The 20,293-nt window shown below is 36.7% G+C and overlaps 1 protein-coding gene across 1 annotated transcript in view; it reads left to right on the forward strand.

The window, feature by feature from the left end:
• THSD7A (thrombospondin type 1 domain containing 7A) overlaps positions 1-20,293 on the forward strand; it is a 287,968-nt gene that overhangs the window by 207,719 nt on the left and 59,956 nt on the right. The window contains exons 9-12 of the mRNA XM_055804369.1: positions 4,792-4,983; positions 13,521-13,755; positions 16,821-16,936; positions 19,211-19,343. Of these exons, the coding sequence (XP_055660344.1) occupies positions 4,792-4,983; positions 13,521-13,755; positions 16,821-16,936; positions 19,211-19,343 (676 nt within the window). The remainder of the gene's footprint in view (positions 1-4,791; positions 4,984-13,520; positions 13,756-16,820; positions 16,937-19,210; positions 19,344-20,293) is intronic.

Consider the following 20,293-nt stretch of genomic DNA (forward strand, 5'->3'; position numbering starts at 1 on the left):
ACAGACATTTAAACAATGTTAATGTTCAAAGCACTCTCTTGAGTTGATCCCATTGATTGTGATTTTATTGTCAAATTTTTACTTAGTTTATATCAGGTTATAATTCAGCCTTTCAGAGACTACAGCTGGTTTCCAGGTACAGGACTGAGACCAAGTTCGTTGCCTTATTGTGTATGACTCCAGCAGCATTTTTATTTTATGATGACTTTTTTTCAGTTGTTCTCTATGCCTTAGTGAATTTCACAGTGATTTTATTGTTCAGTTTAAGGCTTTTTAAAAAAAAAAAAAATTGCCCTCTGTTAAGTATTTGCCTTTCCATTTGCTACAGGTTAGAATTTGACAGCAATTTTTTACTGTGCACTGAAGCATGCATCATATTAAAAGATGCACAATAAGCAGAGGGTTTCCTTACCATGTCTCTTGAGCGATACTCTGGGAATGCTTTCCATTGGAAAGATCTTAAAGCATTTTACAAGAAAGTTAAATATCAGACACATTTTACAGATGAGTAAACAAAACCACAAAGGAGTGACATGATTCAACTGTATTAAACACAGAATGTAGATCTTCTGCAGTCTAGCCCAACCTTTAACATCTAGACCAAATTTTCATGGATACCATATCTGCTTTGTGAATGTAATAAAAACAAGAATGGTGATATGAATACAGTCTGACACTAAATAGTTAACCAGTTCCTCCTAAATGCTACTCACAAGCTTTCTTTCTAATCTGTAAATAATCTACCTATTCAGTAGGAGATTTGTGGGTTCTTATTATGTTTGGGGATTTTTTGTTGTTCTTTCTTTTTTCTAAGCAGTTACATAGTTCAGTATTTCAATACTGTTTGTGGTGTGTGCAACCATACTAGAGGGTCTTCACACAAAGGAGGTGACCACAAGGAGGTTTGAATGTAGTGACTCTGCTGATTATTAGCTGGTTCCAGCGTAACAGTTCAAGGAAGGGATTTGAGTTTGAAAGGCTCTCTCCTTGGCACTCTTCGCTGACAATACAAATCAGTAAAAAAATCCCAGCAAAGGTTTAAACCGTTTTTGACATTTAAAATTCTTGAAAACTAGACCCTTTTTTGCCTCATGCCATTTCTACATGCAGTCACTCCCTTTAGTGCAATTTGGAGACTTTAGCCTAAAATATGCATCTGTTGCATAAGAGAGAAATATCGTCCAACTACTTAGACACTGTTTCTGAATATCGACTACTGCTAGATTCCAGATATTAATGAACAGATCGACTAATAAATGGTGAAGAGTTTTCTTGATGGAGATGTCACATTCTGTTTTCATCTTTCTGCTGTTTACTTTTTTGTCATTCTGTTGCTTACAGCATAAGTAACTCAGGGCAGGGGCCTTTCAGTCATGTTTCTGGAGTTCTGTCTTCAACATAAATGTATACCTATAAAGTTCAAATAAAATCATAGAATCATAGAATGGTTTAGGTTGAAAGGGACCTTAAAAATAATCTAGTTCCAGTATCTAGACCAGCAACTAGGTTGCTCAAAGCTGCATCCAGCCTGGCCTTAAACACTTCCAGGGATGGGGCATCCACAACTCCTTTGATAACTTGTTCCAGCGCCTCACCACCCTCGCAGTAAAGAAGTTCTTCCTAATACCTAATCTACATCTACCCTGTTTCAGTGCAAAGCCATTACCCCTTGTCCTATCACCACATGCCCTTGTAAAAAGTTCCTCTCCAGCTTTCTTGTAGTCCCCTTCAGGTACTGGAAGGCTCCTAGGTCTCCCCGGACCTTCTTCTCCAGGCTGAATAAGCCCAACTCCCTCAGCCTCACCAGACTGGTGCTCCAGCTCTGTGATTATCTTTGTGGCCCTCCTCTGGACTCACTCCAACAAGTTGTCAGACTATATGTGACAAACTTTTTCAAATGGGACTTTTTCTAAGTAGCTTTAGTCTTTACATTGGCATTGTTCCCAGCCTATGGTTGAGTGGTTCCTGGTAGCTGACTACACTATGCACTTTAAAGAGGAAGGCAACAAAGGTCAAGTTGTTCATAAAACCATTAGTGAAATGTCAGAAACAATTTAGTTTACATAAAATATTTCCCTGAAGATAAGAAGTATCCATTATAAAACATTCCTTCCAACTACATTTCTATGCTTTTGAATTCATCAGATAAGAATTGGACAGTTGACAAAAGCTAAGTGCTAATATGGAAGATACATATTTCTAGAATATTTTCTCTGGAAAAGCAAAGAATAAGAGGGCTTTGATTTTGGGAAAGAGTGAAGGCGCTTTTTTTTTTGTTGTTGTTTTAAATATAAACAGACTGAAACTAATTTAACACAATTTTTCATTGTGACCCAAAATTTAGCTTCAGTTTCAAGTTAATACTGCTTCAGTTGGCAGGCAATAAATAAGCTTGCTACAGTATTATGTTTACATTATGACATATTTTATTGTAATTTCTTGCAAAGCCTGAAAGCCACCTATAAGTTTACCTCATTGAGTCTTACCTGGCAATGGACTAATTTGAGAGTAAGGTTCACCCCCTTGTTAGCTTTTTTTCTATTCTTTGGAAAAGAAGTTTGCAGTCTGCTCCCCTGTCTTGTCCTTCAACCCAAACATGCTGTTCTGACGAAGCAGGCAGGAATCCCTCCTGAATTGGTGTCAGGGTGTGATGACCTGTGATACAAGAGAAGGAGCAATTGATGCAAAAATTGAGTCCAGTGAGGGAAGAAGAACTTGATGTGGGAGACCTATGAGGCCTTTGGCAAAGCTCAGATTTGTATTTTTAATATAGGGAAATAAAGCTGTCGAGACTGACTTGATCTCAAAGGTCTTTATAATTCAGATAACTATGACTACTTCAGGCTATTTTAAAAGCATGAGCTGCAGGACTTCACCTGGTTTGCAGAGCCAAGGAAGATTGATGTTTGCAGTTCTTTTGTGCCTAAAGATTCTGTATGAATAAAATATTTGACACTGGTTAAAAGGTTGTAATATTGGATGGATGGCCCTCATCTTTTCCTCTTTTATAAATTATTTTGTTGTTAATAGTTCTGGGACTCATGTCTCTAGTACTAAAGAAAGCCCTATTTTGAGGAACTCAGTTTATTAGAGATTCTTATTTGAAAGGTTGTAAGACTCTAAACCTTGATTGATGAAATATAGTTTCTGCTTAGATTAGTTTGATTAATTTTATTATTATTAAGCAATAACAGGCTAATTTGAGACTTGGGTGAGGCAGTGTTTATAGATCTTTGGCTTCATGTACACAATGCATATTTCTCACTGAATTAGCTCTTCAGAATCCAGGTGGTAGTTATTAACACTGGCTGATGTCTTTATCATTACATTTTAGAGTATTTAATAATTATTTCTAACAAACGTGTTTTTTTATTGAAGGCTTACGTTCATTGCAGATCCTGATGAGACACTATTTTGTTGACATTGGCTGTTAAAACAAAAGGGTTGACATGATGGATCGTAGCAAGTGCAATGCTATAGACATTCCTGTTCAGTCTCATCAAGATCACACATGCTTCAATAACGTTTCGATAGATGAATCATAATTCAACAGAAGCTTTTATGCCCTAGTACAGCAAGGATCATATAGCACAAAAGGCATTCAGATGCTTTGAAAAGTTATGCTTCTCAGAAAATTTTAAAAAAAAGTTCCATGTTTACAAATGAACTTGCTCTTTCTGTGCCTTGATTGTACATGACTAACAGGGCCTCAGAAGCCCAGCATGCTCTTAGATGCAACTGTTTCACAGTTTCTTGTAACCAGCATTACTTTCTCTGCTAGTCCTCAGATCCTGGTGCTTTTCATTGCAAGCATGTTCTGTAATTGGTTTGTATGATAACAAGGCTATAACTCTAAAACAGTGAATCCCAATCTTTCTCCTTCATTTTTTCCATCATCTGCTTCAAAGTGAAGATTTATCCTGAGGCTTTTGTCACTGTCAGTGAGACTTAATGACCTCAGTATATGTGGTTATTCTTTCATTCCTCACTTAATGGGTATTAACTGATTTGATCAGGAAATCATATGTTACCATACAAAACTAGCCACGTTGTGATTAGGGTGCTATTCAGATCTCCAGATACAGTTCTCCCACAATTTCTTTACTGAAAACAAAAGGAGCCCTGCTAACTTAAACATTAGCTAGTATTTCATTAAATGGTTTATACCAGTCTGGATCTTTTTATTATAATGAAATGTGCACATTGATGTGGCAGAATACAAGTGCATAGATTTTTTTATATTTCCATGACACAAAGAGTGATGTGTTACTGGTTTGCTGTCAAATGAAGATTTTTTCTAACTCAGAAAGACATGCTGACTGCAGCTCACTACAACTCTCTTCACATAGGTGCAATTCAAAGGATGAATTGTGGGTTATAAAACTGGCTAAGCTGGAAGTTAGGATACTTTTTCCTTTCTCCCACAAATGTGGATGAAGACTCGGTGATTACTGTACACACATTTCCATGTACACAGTTTTCCATAGGTGTATTATATACTCTGTTATTTGCATTAGGATTTTCTGTGGAATCAAATATGTATTAACACAATGAAAGCCTAAAGACCACCCAGGCTGGCATTCACTCCAGCAGAATATCAAATTAAACTAGGTTTAAGCATGTTCTTCTAGAATCAAGGCAAAGGAGACAAGTTATTTTACTAGAAAATCTATTTACCTTTTTTATATACAAGAACAGAATCTAATTTATTTGTGTGCCCATCTGGTCTAGATTGCTCATTTTTAGTTAATTTAACAAATGATAGACTGCTACTGGCCTTTTCTTTCCCAGGAGAAGAGGTTGACAGACAGCTTTGTAGAGATGCTATCTACCCAATCCCGGTTGTCTGTGAAGCTCCATGCCCAAAGGACTGTGTGCTCAGCATGTGGTCTGCATGGTCCTCCTGCTCACACACCTGCTCCGGCAAGACCACAGAAGGGAAGCAGATGCGTGCCCGCTCCATTCTGGCATATGCAGGTGAAGGTAAGGTTGCATACTCTTGCAGACTCTTGTTTGTGAATTTTCAACTGTATTTGTAATGCCAAGGTAATTTCTTGATTGACAGAAACAAATCATTAGATGGAGTTCTATTTTTTAAATATTGAAATATTATTTAAATGCTTATCCTACATTTACTCATGGTAAAGAGGAGACTTTATTTTGCTTATTTCAGTCAATGTTGTGATTTTTTTGTTATTCTGCATAATGTTACTGTTTTGATTTTGAATATATGGTTTTCTATTAAAATTAAACAAGGTAAACAATTTATCCTTTGCTGGCTTCTATGAAAGATGTTTATAGAGGATTGTTAGTAACCCTGGTTTAGGTCCAGTTTTGAAGGATGTAAATGCTGAAAAGATGAGAATTGTAATGGATTCAGTTACTAACAAATGGGTTTTGTAGCTTCTTGGCTTAGGCTGGTAACTAATGTTACCATATTAACATTTTTATTCATAGTCAGAATCTGGTTTTACCCTGCAAATCCTCACTAGTGAATGATTTCCATCCATTGAAATGGTCCTTGTGCAGCATCCGCAGCAAATGCAAAGAGAAGACATAGATGGAATATAAAGAAGAAGAAAGGTTTTACACATAGGTTCATATCTATTCTTTGATGATTTTCCATGTTTCCTATAACAGATTTTGTTCTTAAGCATTGTGGTGGGTAATAGACCAAATGCATTCTATATGTATCATGGTTCTAAAATGGCCATGTCAGGTGTGCTAGGGTAAAATGCCTTCTGAAACACTGGGAGCCAGGAGGCATAGGCACCAAAGAGTTCTCAAAAACCTTTTACTCACATGTATTTCTGACAGTAAAGTCATGTGCATTCAATATAAAAGGATTATGTGCACGCTTTAGTTCTTTGAAACTGTTAAGCATTTTATTACTTCAAGTGAAGTTGACATTTAACTGAAAAGTGAAAGCTGTAAGGTATAGAAGTAGTGAAACATAATATCTGTTTTGAGAAATGAAAAAAGAAAGGGGCAGACTTCATCGTATACCAAAACACTTCTCTGTTTGCAAAAACATTTAACTTCATTGCTAAAAGTATACTGTGTATTTGACAGGATTTTGATAATTTTTTTAAAAAAATAAAATTAAAATATGTAGCATAGCAGACATATTCAAACTTTTCCCTGAAAGAGGACCTTTGCTAGAAGTGTAAGAGACAATCAGAACTATACTCATTTTAGTAGGCGATTCAAATAGTAAATTACTTAGATGGATCTATGTAACAGAGAAATGCTCTTAAAATAATAAACAAAATTGGTTTTATCTTGTCCCTTTTTTTATGGTGTGCCAAATGGACTCATTTTGCGGGAAACACAGAGACACATTTTCATATGATAATTCAAATAAACATATATTCATGTGCTTCTTGCATTTCTGTGTAGGTCAAGATAATAGATTTTCAATATGCTTATGCAGTTGTACCGGAGACAGACATTTAACATCCTGGCAAGCATGCCACAGAAGTGAAATACTCCAGAAAATGGTTCCACTTTCTTAATGCTTCTTTTTAAAACGTACTCATTTTATTTTGACTTTGACACTTAACACAGCTTGGGATAATTTACAAGCCTACAGGTGCAGCAAAGCAGTTAAACAGCCTGAATTTTAGGTATGTGAATTTTATTTATGTCTGGTTTGCAATGATCAGAACCAGCAGAGAGTGATCACAAAGACTGACAGATCTCAAACCACAGAGGTGGTAGTGAAGAGATCTCTAAAATACTGCTGAGAAAGATGACTCATTACTTAGGTGTTGTAGTGCTTCAGCTTTGCTCAAACCCTGACCCCTTTACCAGGATTCTGAGGTGAGGTTATTCTGTTCTTTTTTTCCCACTGGCATTGTGGTCAGGTATCTTCAACACTATGCTCCTTTGCACTCTGTGCAAACTCCAGAGAATAAAAATATATAAATAAATAAAAGAACCTTCTCAGACTTAGTATATCATTAAAACTCTAGCTGAAAGGTCCTTTTCACCTTGCTTATATTATATTCAAAAGGTATCAATTTAGCTTTTATCTTTTATGCTTCACTGAAATTAGACTTATTGTCGTCTTTCTCCTCATACATCTCTTACGCCTTTTAGTCATTCACTGTGTGACAAATAACTGAATGACTTTTCACCTCCAGAACTGCATGACAGAGATCATCCAGCTTCCAAAAAAATAAAGCACTAATTGTGTAGTTGGTGCTTGGAGGTTGTTTTATGTTTTGGGGGCACAGAATATATTAATGCATCTGAACATCTGTATTCTGTTGGTATAAAAAAGGAAGCTCCACATGAACCTTTTTTTGGAAAACATGCAGTTTTCATTTCTATTCAGAGCTTATAAAAACGTACATTACTGTTAATGAAAACTCTGTAAACGTCACGTATAACTAAAATCCCAAGTCTCCTAAATGAAAGACCAATAACTCCATTTACAATTAAAACTGAATTCTGAAAATAGCTGTCAGTTCTGTTTCGGTGAACAGTCCCACAGGTGTTCCCTTCTGAATTTTTGAACCTTTATTTGAACTGTTGGTATGAGAGGCAGACCAGGTTAGGTAAACCATTTCATAGTAATTCCTTTATAATACAGCCATGATATGTAAGAGGTTTTATTCAGAACACAATAGGACAAATACATTGTACATAAACATATACAATTCCTATGCTATCAGGATTGGACATTAATTAATGAAAGAATGTGCAGGTCTATTGGCCAATCTATGAATAAGGCTAATCTTGGCTTCTAGGGTGACATAAGGAGTCCAGGTTTATTACTGTGAGTCCTTGATCCCATGCATCCTCCTGCTAGTCATGGAGAATTCAATCCGCAAGCTGGAGATCAAAGCACTGCAGGCATTATATACACAAAGAACCTTGCAATCCTTCACAGTATGTGAAGTGCCTAATTCTTGTTCATTGAGACACTTAAAACATTAACATGCCACTGAAATTTTTGAGGGTCTGTAGATACATATAAAATAAGTTCTTTTATCTGGATTTCAGGTGGCTTCTTATCAAAGTATTGTCTGTGATGGTTCAGTTTCTCTCCTCTTTGAAATAAAAAAATACTATATTCTTTAGTTTGCTTGTTAATTTTGGCAGATAGCTGTCCATGATAGACTATATAATTTCACACTTAAGACCTTATTTTTCTTCTTACTTCCCAGCTATCTGTGCTGGTGAATTGGTTTGAAGAAACCATCAAGTCAGCATAACTGGCCCCCAGGAAACAGCCACAGTATAATCTATTTTCTTGGATGACTTAGAATAGGAATAATTCAGTAGTGTTATAATAATTCCTTGGCGACAAGAATAGCTTCACAGGAAAAATTGAAGCTGTATGTAAATTGAAGTAGTGACAAAGTTTTCTAATGAGTTCTGGGATCTGACTGCCCCTCCAGCACCACACTGACTTTGGCTCAAGCCAGGAGCTGACCTTGGCTGTACACCCTCTCATCAGCATTTCATCATTCAGAACAACACCTCTTCCTCGTGGCCAAAGCATACGCTGCAGAGCCTCAAGCACAGTGTGGTTATGCACATCTGGGATGGGCTTATTTACATGCATTCAGTGGACAGAAGAGTCTCTTTCCTCAAGACAAAGGCTTTTTGTGGTTTGTGAGATGACTCCATGTGGAAACTGGTGTCACAATAACCATTTTTTATATCTTTTCTGAGATCATTGTCCTCAGCTTGAAGGTTTGAAAGGTGAAGTGATTTATAATTTTGCCTGTCTGTGAGCCTGCCTGTAGTGGTAGCTCATTTGTTTCACTGTCAAACACATCTTCATGGTACAGTAAGAAACTCAGGGAAGTCACTGTCTCAAAATACAAAATGACAGCAAAGGACATAATGATGTTACCTGATACATTATATTGTTCTGCATAAGTCTAGTAAAAACATCATATACAGCTCAGCCTTTCTCTGTTGAATGTAGGGTTTGTTTATTTTTGGTTTGTTTTATTTTTTTTCCTGTTTAATAGTTCTGTTCATTTTTTATTTCCTGCTTACAATAAATCTTACAAAATCAGTAGTATGCATTAAGACTACTTTACATAGTCCAATCCCTGAGACTAAAAAATGTTAAATGAGTCTCCATTTTTTAGTAAATTATAAATATGCAGATTGATTCTATATTGACTATACACTGCCATTGATTGCCACTGCCAAACCAGTGTCATACAGCATGACACTAATGTGGATATATTCCAGGTTTTATCAGTAGTAAATAACTGACACTGATTTTGGAAAAGTAAAGATTAAAAAAAAAAACACCCATAAGTCAAATGCAAAGGAGAAAATACTCTGATTTAAAAGATTAACTTAGTAAAATGAGAGTGAAGGATGATTTTGTGTGAATTTTCTCAGGGCAGGGATTCATATGCATGCAATGTCTTACTGTGACTATTGTATGTTCATAGATTAGCAAAGTATAATGCCAGAAGGACTATTTAGTGTGACATCATACATAACAGACTATTAAACGTGACTGAGTTAGTATAGAATACCAGTTGCCCATCTCATCTGGTATTCTATTAGATGGGGGCCAAAACCTCATACTTCTCATGTAGCTGCAAGATTGATTTACTGAACATATAAGGAATAGCTGGATCAAAGGAGTTTCTTCTCAACTCTAGGCAAATTATGGCTGATGTGCTTTAAAAGTTTATTCCTGTTAAAATTTCAGTGGATTTTGACTTCATAGTTACAATAGAGGAGTTATGACTTTTTAATGTATTTACTCTTACACTTGCTTGGTTTGATTGTAATTTTTATGTTTTCCTGGCTTGACGTAACAGTCCTTGGTAGTTAAATCTGAACGCATATAATTGAGTAATTGTTTTCCCAGCAAATTGCTTATTCACCAAAGGATCAGTTTTGGGGAAGATGGGGAGATTAATGAGTTTTAATTATTTCAGCTGAAGCAGGAATACAAAGCCACTTAGATTTGGACCTGGGGAACCTGAGTTTTCAGGCTAGACTTGCAAAGTGACCTGGCACCTGCCTGCGAAGGTGAGCTGGGAGAGAGGATGTTACTGTGCTTCCCGTTTTGCTCAGGAGCCCCTCAGTTCAGATTCCTGCCTGTAGAGTGGGGTCTGGGATTCAACTCTTACCCAAGAAAGGACTTGAGAGTAGACATCTCGTCTCCTGTGGGTGCACACTAACTCCTGTCCTGTTGTGTATGATAGGACAGGTCTGCTTGGTCTGTGTAACTAGCGTGCACTAGGTGGGGAAGCGTAATATTTGCAGAACTGGGAGGCCTGCGCCAACAGGGCAGCCTTTGTTCTTATGTTAGTGGTCTGTACTGACCATGCCTCTCTTTGGGAAGTACAGCTGCCTCGAGGAGTGCCTGCCCCGTTCCTATGGCAAAGAAGAAATGAGTAACACCTCACTTATAAAAGGCACTTCAGTTGCATCTGTTTTCTCAAACTTTAAGATTATTCCAGCTGTTGTGAAATGCATAGCTAAAATTAAATGCATTTGTAAAATAAATGGTATCAAAATGATTAATTAAAATAATCCTAAATGCTTTCAAAAATGTTAAGCGTTTTGAAATTGGGATGTTATCAAGACAGTATCACAAAGAAGACCTATAAAATTCAATCCTTGGATATCCTAGAGTGAGATGTCTTACCCATTACCAGCTCCAGGTCAGGCAGAAAACCAATCTAAGCGTATGACACTTCTGTTAAAGCATTCAAGGAAAATACTCTCGTATCTCTGCTATTTTATGAGTAATATGCAAGTCCCTCTGTAAAGGTAGCCTTTCAATTCCAAGTGTGCTTTGCTTAAGTATCCAAAACCAAAAAGAAATGCTTCAGCTCCAGCTGCTTTTTGGACCTTGAAATCATTACTTTTAGTACTGCCAAGCAGTTATTTACAGTCATCTGATCACGTATTATATATAATGTATTTAGTATTGTATGTCCCCTTTTCACGTATGCTGATAAAATTACGTCTATTTTTTTCTGTCATACTTGTTAATCTTTATATTCCTGTCAAACCTGTCCTCATCTGGTGAAATGGCCTTAAAGTTGATCAGCCCTGATCTTGTTACCCCTATGCAGATGATATAAACGGCATCTCTAACTGCCAGTTTTCCAATCTCCCTTCTGCTTTTTCTGTACCTATTTTAATTTGAGGCAGCACAAGGAAATGTTGTTTTTCTTGAGAATATGGCATACTGATGTGTAAACAAAGAGTATATTTTTAATTATTAAAAAGATTTAGTACTAGTAATAGGTGGTTTATATTTACACAATATTATTTCCACATTTTGTTCATTCTTTACATAGTTTTTTAACTATTGGTTTAATTTGAACAGAACTGGATTCCCACTGAGCTTCAGACATTCATGCCCCAACGTTTTTCATTTACAAGTCAATGTCACTCTTGTTTTTCCCCCAGAATATACATTCTTGCACAGCTGTCAAAACTAAATCTAAGTTGTCACTTTATTCTCAAATGCCTTAGGAGCTGGTGGTTATGGAATACATTCCTGGGGAACCATTTCTTCCCACACACACACCTTTAATTTATGAATTTGCTTAAATATTACCTTTGTGTTTCTTTTTGAGCTAACATAATATGGAAACAATTAATTTCGTAACCTTCATTATGTCTTCTAAAGTGTCATTTTTATTACCCTTGTACTGGGGGAGCATGTCTAGACTCTTTATATAAATCTGTTGTCTCTCCTGTACCAAATAATTTGTGACTTTGCTATCTTTTATTATTTTTTCTTTGCAAAATACACTTGCTTTCCTAATTTCATTGCTTATATTCCTATCTGCTGGTGTTAGCTGGGATCTTTTTTTATTTCCTGAAGGAAACTGCTTGAATAACTTTTTGAAAGTTACTACATAATTTTGTTTTACCTATTGTTGTTTTATTTCCTTTTTTAGGAAAATGCATATGACATTTTGCCTTGTTGCTTTGCATATTGATACATATTTAAGCAATTCTGATAGACTTAAGTTGCATCCATTTTGAGCCAAAAAACAATTTAATTCCAGTCCTTGCTTAATTACATTCACACCTTTTAAAGTTTTTATTATTCCCCTTTACAAAACTTAAGATTACCTAGTCTTTGGCATGACATCTCAGTTAATAAGATGTTTACTGTTGCTTGGTTGCATGAATATTTTTAACCTAAAGTCAGAAGTAAAAAATATCTCTATGGAAAGAATTTGAGATTTGGATTTTGTCTTGTGTTTTCATTAGAATGGCCCTTTCTTCACGTTTGCTGCAGGTCTAGACAGCCCACAGAAGCAGTTTGGGGTATAAAGTATTTTTGTGCTTTTGACACTTGACTTGTGTTGGAGTACTTGAAGCATATGTTGTTTATTTGATTACATTTCGTTGTTTGTTTAATTTCTCTCAACAATAAGTGCTTAAAACCCCTTCCCTCTTGCATGTCTGTAGAGCAGGAGGTCAACGTAAAGTTCAGTGTTGGGATACAAAGGCTAATACACTCTCTGACATGTGCTTGGTGTGAGCATGCTTTTTTCTTTTTGGAGAAAAGTTGGATGACTCATCTGCAGTAACTAATAAAAAGTTCCTCTTTCAGTGATCCTTCTTACTGTTCTTGTCTTGTAGGAAAAACTAAAATGTTGTTTAGAATTTCCCTGGCTTTCCATCACTTGGAGATAGTTCTATTGTTTCTGTGTGGGCCATGAATGTTTAAATTAATTTTTAAGCCTAGATTCTGTATGTCTAGCAACACCAGAGACCTGTCTAGTCAGAGGGCTAAATGTCTAGTAGCCTATGATCAAGCCTGGAAGGAAAGACCTCTTCCTTACTCGTGGAGGATTGGGAGGCTAGATTAGCTTTGAAGTGCTTGAATATAAGAAACTGGACATACTATCTGAAACCAGACACAACAAAGATAGCATTATCTGACCTTTTCTTCACAATTATTGACACATGAATGCATTTTAATCTTAACCTGCAACAGCCTTTGTTATTTCAATCTGGACCTGAAATTGCCAGCTGTGCCATCCTCTTTGGTAATTATGTAACATGGATAAATACCCACTGGGAGCTAGGACAAGAGCTCCAGAAACCTTTCTAATTGATATGTGAATCAGACATAATCAGTGGTCTCTACACATACATAACTAGAATATTTAATAATTTCTTCTGCCTAGAGCCTTCATACCTCCTTATGTGATCTCTTGCAGTCTCTTTTAGAGAACCCCAAAATAAAAAAGGCTGTATATTACTCCAAGCACATAGTAGTGTGTTATGGAAGTTATGATTATTTTGGTATCCTTCTTATACACATTCACATTTACTGTCTATGTACAGTCTGTTCTGTGTAGTCTGTTGACTGAAGTTTATCAAAGTCAATATTGGGCATATGAAGAGGATGAAAAAGTGTTTCTTTCATGGAATCAAAGTGGTAATATGTAACTAGCAAGATTTCAAAGTGCATTTCTTTCTTTTTTTTTTTTTTAACACATTTTATTTCCTTCCACTGCATGAACTTTTGCCCTGTTTTATTGTTCCAGGTGGAATACAGTGCCCAAATAGTAGTGCCCTACTGGAAACGCGCAGCTGTAACGAGCACTCTTGCACTGTGTATCATTGGCAGACTGGCCCATGGGGACAGTGCATAGAGGATACGTCTGTCTCTGCTTTCAACTCCTCTGCCAGCTGGAATGGGGAGGCCACCTGTTCTGTGGGGATGCAGACAAGAAAGGTCATCTGTGTGAGAGTCAACGTGGGACAAGTGGGCCCAAAAAAGTAAAAATCTTAAAAAATATCTTCATGCTGTAATTAGCTTTGGATTTTGCTGCTTTCTATGTATATCGCCAATGACTGCAGGCAAAGAGGTAAAGACCTCCTCCTTTGTGTTATCATGAGGGAACAATTAATCTTTTAAAAATATAAAACTGAAGCTACAGGAGGACTATATAATAATACCTTTCTCACTATTGATTTTTACAGTTGATATTTACAGTAGTGATTCTGCTGACAGCTGACTGACTACTAAATCCAGTTGGCTCCATCCTGTCATCAGGTTGAGTCCAGATAAAAGTCTTGGGATATGGGTGTGGTGTGCAATACAGCACCATTTCCAAGATCCTTATGATACCCCCAATCAAACTATATGTGTACTATATGGATTAGTGCATTTTCATGCAAACATACTGTTTTGGATCGAAATGCAATACAACCCACGTAAGTACATCTTCTCACAAGCAGACCAAGGAGGTGAAGCATCGTGCAGCTCTGACGGGGCATTAGTCTGAAATATTAGTTTGAACATTAGTTGACAATCTTCTTGAGGCTTTATTCCCATATAAATGTTTTTTTTAAGAGATCCCTTTGGCCCAATGATTTCATTTTACAGTTTAATATATGACCAGGGTTAAATACAGATTACCTGCTAGTAAAGTGAGTTTGATAATATTTTAATACAGTTTAACAAGTCTGTAAATATATACCACTCGGGACAGATTCAAAGCTGGAAGAGCAGATAGCAGAGGTCATTTATAAAGTTCATGAGGCAGCTATTCTCCCCCTAAATATTTGCGTGGTTCCTGCCATTTGTTGCTTTATTCAGCAGCAGACTTATTCCAAATTTACCTTAAATGGAAATATGGGGAATAATACCAGAAAATTAATAATCTAAATATTACATATCTGCATTAAGTTGCTGTTTTATTCAGTCACAATACCATTATGTCTTTTACTTGGTACTCATTTTACATTTAAAAAAAAAAACCTCTAATGATTTATCTCCCTTTCAAAATCTACTGTTAATGTCTTTGCCTTTGATTTGACCTGAAATTTTTGGGTGGAGGGCTGTTTTACTGTGTCATAAATGAATCCTGTAAAATGAGAAAAAAGTCTTAGTTCATCCTTCAAATTGTCACATTAAATTCACAGAATTGTTTTTAAAGACCCAGACATTTAACATGAAAATGTAAATAGGAAACTTGTTTTTAGGTCCCCTTAATAAAAAGGATTACTGTGGTATGATACAATCAATATTATTGGCCTTATCTACCTCACAAGTTACAGATTTCAGCTTGTGCCTTTTGTGTTTAATTTGACCTTGAGTAAGGACTGCAAAAAAATCAATACTTTGCTTTAAGCCACATATACTAAATACAAACAATATAAAAGGTAGAAATGGTGTTCTAATTGAACTAATTGCCTTGCCCAAGGATCTGAAGAGGCATGGTAATGTTCAGTGCTCCTGAAAGTTGAAGTTCTCAGTGAAACAGTGAATACGTATAATCCAGTCTTTTTTGTATGCTTGCAATTTCTTTGTTCTTTAAGGAAAAAGTCATTAGTAAGCCAATGTTCAATACCTTGCAGAAGCACTTTTAATTTTAACCTTAGAGAAAATTTCTGAAAACATAGTCAGTGTGTGTGATTGGTGTTTTTTTTAAAGTGTGCCTGACCTCCGCATATATAATCTGATTTTATGAATCAGACAGAAGCAAAGCACAATTTGACCTAAAATGTAGAGAGAGCTTATGGAGAGGTGATGGAGATTTACCTTGCTATAGCTATAATATTTTATGGTCTTTCACGTTGGTATTTTAGGAGAGAAAAGAGAACAGGTGGAAATGTCATTATAAGAGGGCACCAAGAAGTTGGTGCTGGTTCACAGTAGTGGATAATACTTTGAGAAGTTTATGTGAATTGACAGGAAAATGCAGAGACAACCAATGGAAATAATGAACTAGCAATTGTTATTGCTGAGGAATATGTCCCTATAAAGCTGCAATTCAACTTTTCTTCCTTTCCCACTGCCTCTCCGCCCACGCTGCACAGACATACTTCTCCACTGACCATGGAGAACACATTTTCTTGGTAGCTCATTGTTAGGCTTGCCTGTGCTCCCTTCAGCCTGGCAAGAAAGATGCTTCACACTAGCCAAGCTTCCCCATCTGATCCAATCCAAATATAAAACTGGTCACCCATCTCACTGGTCCCAGATGCCCAGCAGCCACAAGAGGAAAAGCTGGTAATATCAATGCTTTTCACTAATGAGATAAAAGCTCCAAAATATGGAAGTGATATTTTTCTTATCTCTTTATATATTCCTCTGACAGTCCACAGTCTGCATGCTTTCAGGGCAATAGTAATATCGAAATTATTTTAAAGATTCACAGTACTTCTGCAAATAGTTATTGCATCATTCTGAAAACAAGTATTGCAGCATAGAGTTGTTTGTCCTTGATGGAAAAATAGAAACACAGGCTGGGGAAAATGACCTGGGATAATGACTCCCGTATGTGGCACTCCAATAATCCCTTTTATATGCTGATCAAGCATTTTCCTAAAACAAGTGAGGTTTTCTGTCCCTTTTGACAGTCTTTGACAGTCTCATTGATCTGGCAGTTTCAAGCCCATTCCTGTGATAATCACGGCCAGCTTATACCTATTTGTTCCTGGGTTAGCAGTGTTTTGTTTAAATATGCTTCCTTCCAGAGTTTATGCTTCTGGTAAGTTTATGAAGAGCTAAACATGTATTTTTCTACGGTAAAATAGATGGCTTTTCTTCATAATCATTTGGAAGCTTGAAAGTAACACTTAAGAGGCAGTCTGGAATGGTGAGTGAGGAAAGATGATTTTTTAAAGTTAAATCCCCAGGTGCAGAATGCACCAGTTATGTCTCCTTTCACCAGATATATTTAAATGCTAATTGTTTTAATTTCTGTGTTTCATCCTGGTGAATTCTGGGCAACTAGCGTTCTCCTCATGCCTGCAGGCATTTGGTACCTCTCGTGATTCACTTTACCGCAGAATGGTTGTTTATTTGATAATGCTTCTTTTTTTCATTTTTTTAGATGCCCTGAGAGCCTCCGACCAGAAACTGTGAGACCCTGTCTGCTTCCCTGTAGGAAGGACTGTATTGTGACTCCATTCAGCGACTGGACAGTGTGTCCTTCTTCATGTCAGGAAGGTAATTTTATCCATTGTGTGCTAGTAGACAGATTTTAAGAAAAAAGGAGTTAGGCTAGCAGTCACTTTTGTCAGAATGCTTACACACATCTCTTTCTGACAGAGGACATGTAATAGCTGGTACAGTACCTGCAGGGAGGACTTAGCAATTTTGCTGAAAAGAATAGTTATTTCTATATGATCTGTTTGGATGACTAACCACACCCCCCCCTTCATTTTTTCCTATTTTTATATTAAAAACTCCCATTTACATCTTCTGCTAATAAAGAGATAACTAGTCATGGAGTAGACACGTATCTCTTCGTTTAACAACAAAACAGATACTGGTACAGTTGCAGTATTTGAATTGTCAGATAATAACATGGTCAGATTTGGTCTTTGAAAGTACATGTACTGCTTGCTCATTGGAAAAACCTGAGCTTTATGTACTAGGCGATAGGTAGGTAGGTAGGTAGATATGCACATGTGTATAATTTTGGCTGGTTTCTTCTACTCCAAGGAAAATTGAAAGAAAGTTAATAAAAATCAGCAGACTTTAAGTTGATGTTAATGGTCTGAGTTAACCATACATTCCAATACCATTTTAATACTCTTGGCAAAGCTCTTAAAAAGAGTGCAGGTTGCCCCTGAATTTTTATTACTGGAGTCATCCATGAAGTTAAACTGATGACTGGCTTAATATTGCCCACATTTTTATGCCTTATCTCTCTCTCTCTCTCTTTGAAGCTTAACAGGAGGTGTTTTTCTAATATATATTATTACAGACAGACTGTAATACCCCATGTTCCACAGGGTGCTAATCCCTGTGTGGGACATGGTGATTACTCACAGCTACCGTATTATCAGAATGTAAGATATTGTTACGTCAAATATACACGTTTCAAACGCCACAGCCAATTTTTTATGCTTTATAAAGGACAAAAGCATAAAGGCATTTTTTCATTAATTCCTATTAGTGATTAGTGCATTCTAACAAATAAAAAAAGGGTTAGGAAGATTAAATTCATAACCTTGAAAAAAGAACAGACAATTAAGACCATTGAATCTGAATCTATTAAATAGTTATTCATTATTAAATACTGTGTTATTTTATAGCAGTATTAATCAGTCTTTCTGATATATTTTTATTGAGGCAGATCATCTTGGACAAAAATGCCATCCTTTTCTGTTCTCATTTCTGTGGGTTTTAAAAAAGTTCTTGATGCAATGAGCATATCTTCACCAACTTTTACTACAAACTAGCACGCAGGCTTCTGTAAGACAGTATATTTGTGAACTAATACAGGCATTTTGTCTATCCAGTGAGGCAAAATCTTTTCATACTACACAAACAAAAAAATATATATTTCATAGGTTTTACCCACTTGTGTCAGCAAGCTGGTCAGCAGCTTTGCTGGTCAGCACATCTGTCTTGCCCCTTGTGCCAGCTCCTGGCATCTCCTGGAGATGATTGACTCAGGAGTGGGGGGTTTCCTCTGCATTGAAAAGCGGCCAGGTGGTGGAGAGCCACCACCGGGATTCTCCTACCGCTTGTTCCTAATTACAGTTGCTTGGCTGTGGTCCAGCACGCGTCTGTGTTCAGACAAGCTGCAGCTGCTGTAATAACCCACCCAAATCCAACCCAGTCAGCCAAATGCCTGTGCCACAGCTCTCAGGGGAGGGATGGGGGGTGGGTGTGGGGGGGAATCCAAGATTTTTACCTAACAATATTTGTCTGTTAGGTGTATTAGGTATTGCTGTGGAACTGTTACAGATTTGTGGCTTTTCTTTTCGTTTTCTGCCAGAAGAACTGTTATCTGAAGATGACAGAGATCAAAATTCCTACAGGAACTATTTTAGCATTATCATTAATCAGTTTATCATTAATAATGAATGACTGTAATAATTAAAAACTGTAGATAAATTCCACAGCGGAATTTCTCTTTCTGGTTTTACATGCAAATGATCAGGGCAAACTTACACTTTGAAATTGTAAAATGTAGCAGCAAACTGAACGGGTTTAATTTTTGTTCACTTGAACTGTGTATTCATTTTGGCTGTATATTCATTTGTTCAGTATCGCTAATACTGCTTTCTGTTCAGTTCTGATTCCTGGCCTTTAGCTGAGATTAAACTGTTTTATCTGTTAGGCTTGATTTTCTGCTTATGGACAAAATAGCATGTCGATATTAGAGCAATCAGTTCAAATACCTGTGGTATTAGATCTTATTTTTCCCCTAATTACTGTCATCCCTATGGAAGTAGCAGGGAAAACAGCCACCTCTACTTTTTGCAGGGGGTGCCACAGTAAAGAAGCAGTCCCGTCACCGTGTTATCATCCAGCTCCCCGCCAACGGTGGTCGAGAGTGCCCAGACTCTTTGTTTGAGGAAAAGGAATGTGAAGCTTCTCCCATCTGCTATAGCTACAGGTAGTGTTAATCAAACAGAGATGGATTGGACCCGGTTTTTCAATGTCTCTAAAGCTTGCTGAATTCCACTTCTTAACAGAAGATGTTCTAATATGCACTATGTAGCAAAACAGGTTACATAGCTAAATCAAGGTTTCAGAACAGATACGAAGACTCAGTTGGGCCCATCATGAATCAGTGGTTCATTTTATTTGTTCTTTTGCAGGAACACTGCAACAACTAAGAATTACTTTCCAGGATAAATCTTTCCTAGCGAATAATTTGACATTCTATACAATTAAAAAAATCTTCCTTTTGAAATTATCCAAAGCACTGAAATGCAGCCTCATCTGTTTAGGGCAGCCGAGTTCTGCTGTGACACTGTGCCACACACTGTATCCTCCATCTTCCATCCCTGTCAGCCCTGGAATGGTCCACAGTTGATTATATCCCCTAATACACAAAATTCTCTGCTCACTTAATCTTCACGAAAGGACACTGAGGACTGTTCTGGCAGGTGGGGATATTCACCACAACTACTTCAGAAAATTTTGGGGCATAGTATCCATCTGAGTGGCATGGGAAAGTAGACATACAAGATCTGGGTGTTGACACAAAGTTTAGAAAAATCTGATGCATTTAGTTGTTGGATTTACTTAAAAAATAATAATAAAAAGAGTTTATTTATGAATAACAAATATAAAATATATTTATTGGAAGACAATGTTTTGTTTCTCCACCTTCTAATTCCCATGAAACTGCTGTCTGTTGCAGAGGTACAAATAGAATTCAAGCTTATTTTAGTGAAAACAAATTGGGATTAAAGAAGTGTGTTGCTTTCATCATCTGGCAAGGATTATCATTGCAAATTCATTAGGAGATCACACTATATTCAACTGAAAGATATGAAAGGATGGAAAACAGCATTGGGAAGCTACCAAAATCAGTACTCCAAACATTAGAGAAATACA

Source organism: Falco peregrinus, chromosome 5, assembly GCF_023634155.1.
Source record: "Falco peregrinus isolate bFalPer1 chromosome 5, bFalPer1.pri, whole genome shotgun sequence".
Taxonomy (NCBI): Eukaryota; Metazoa; Chordata; class Aves; order Falconiformes; family Falconidae; genus Falco; species Falco peregrinus.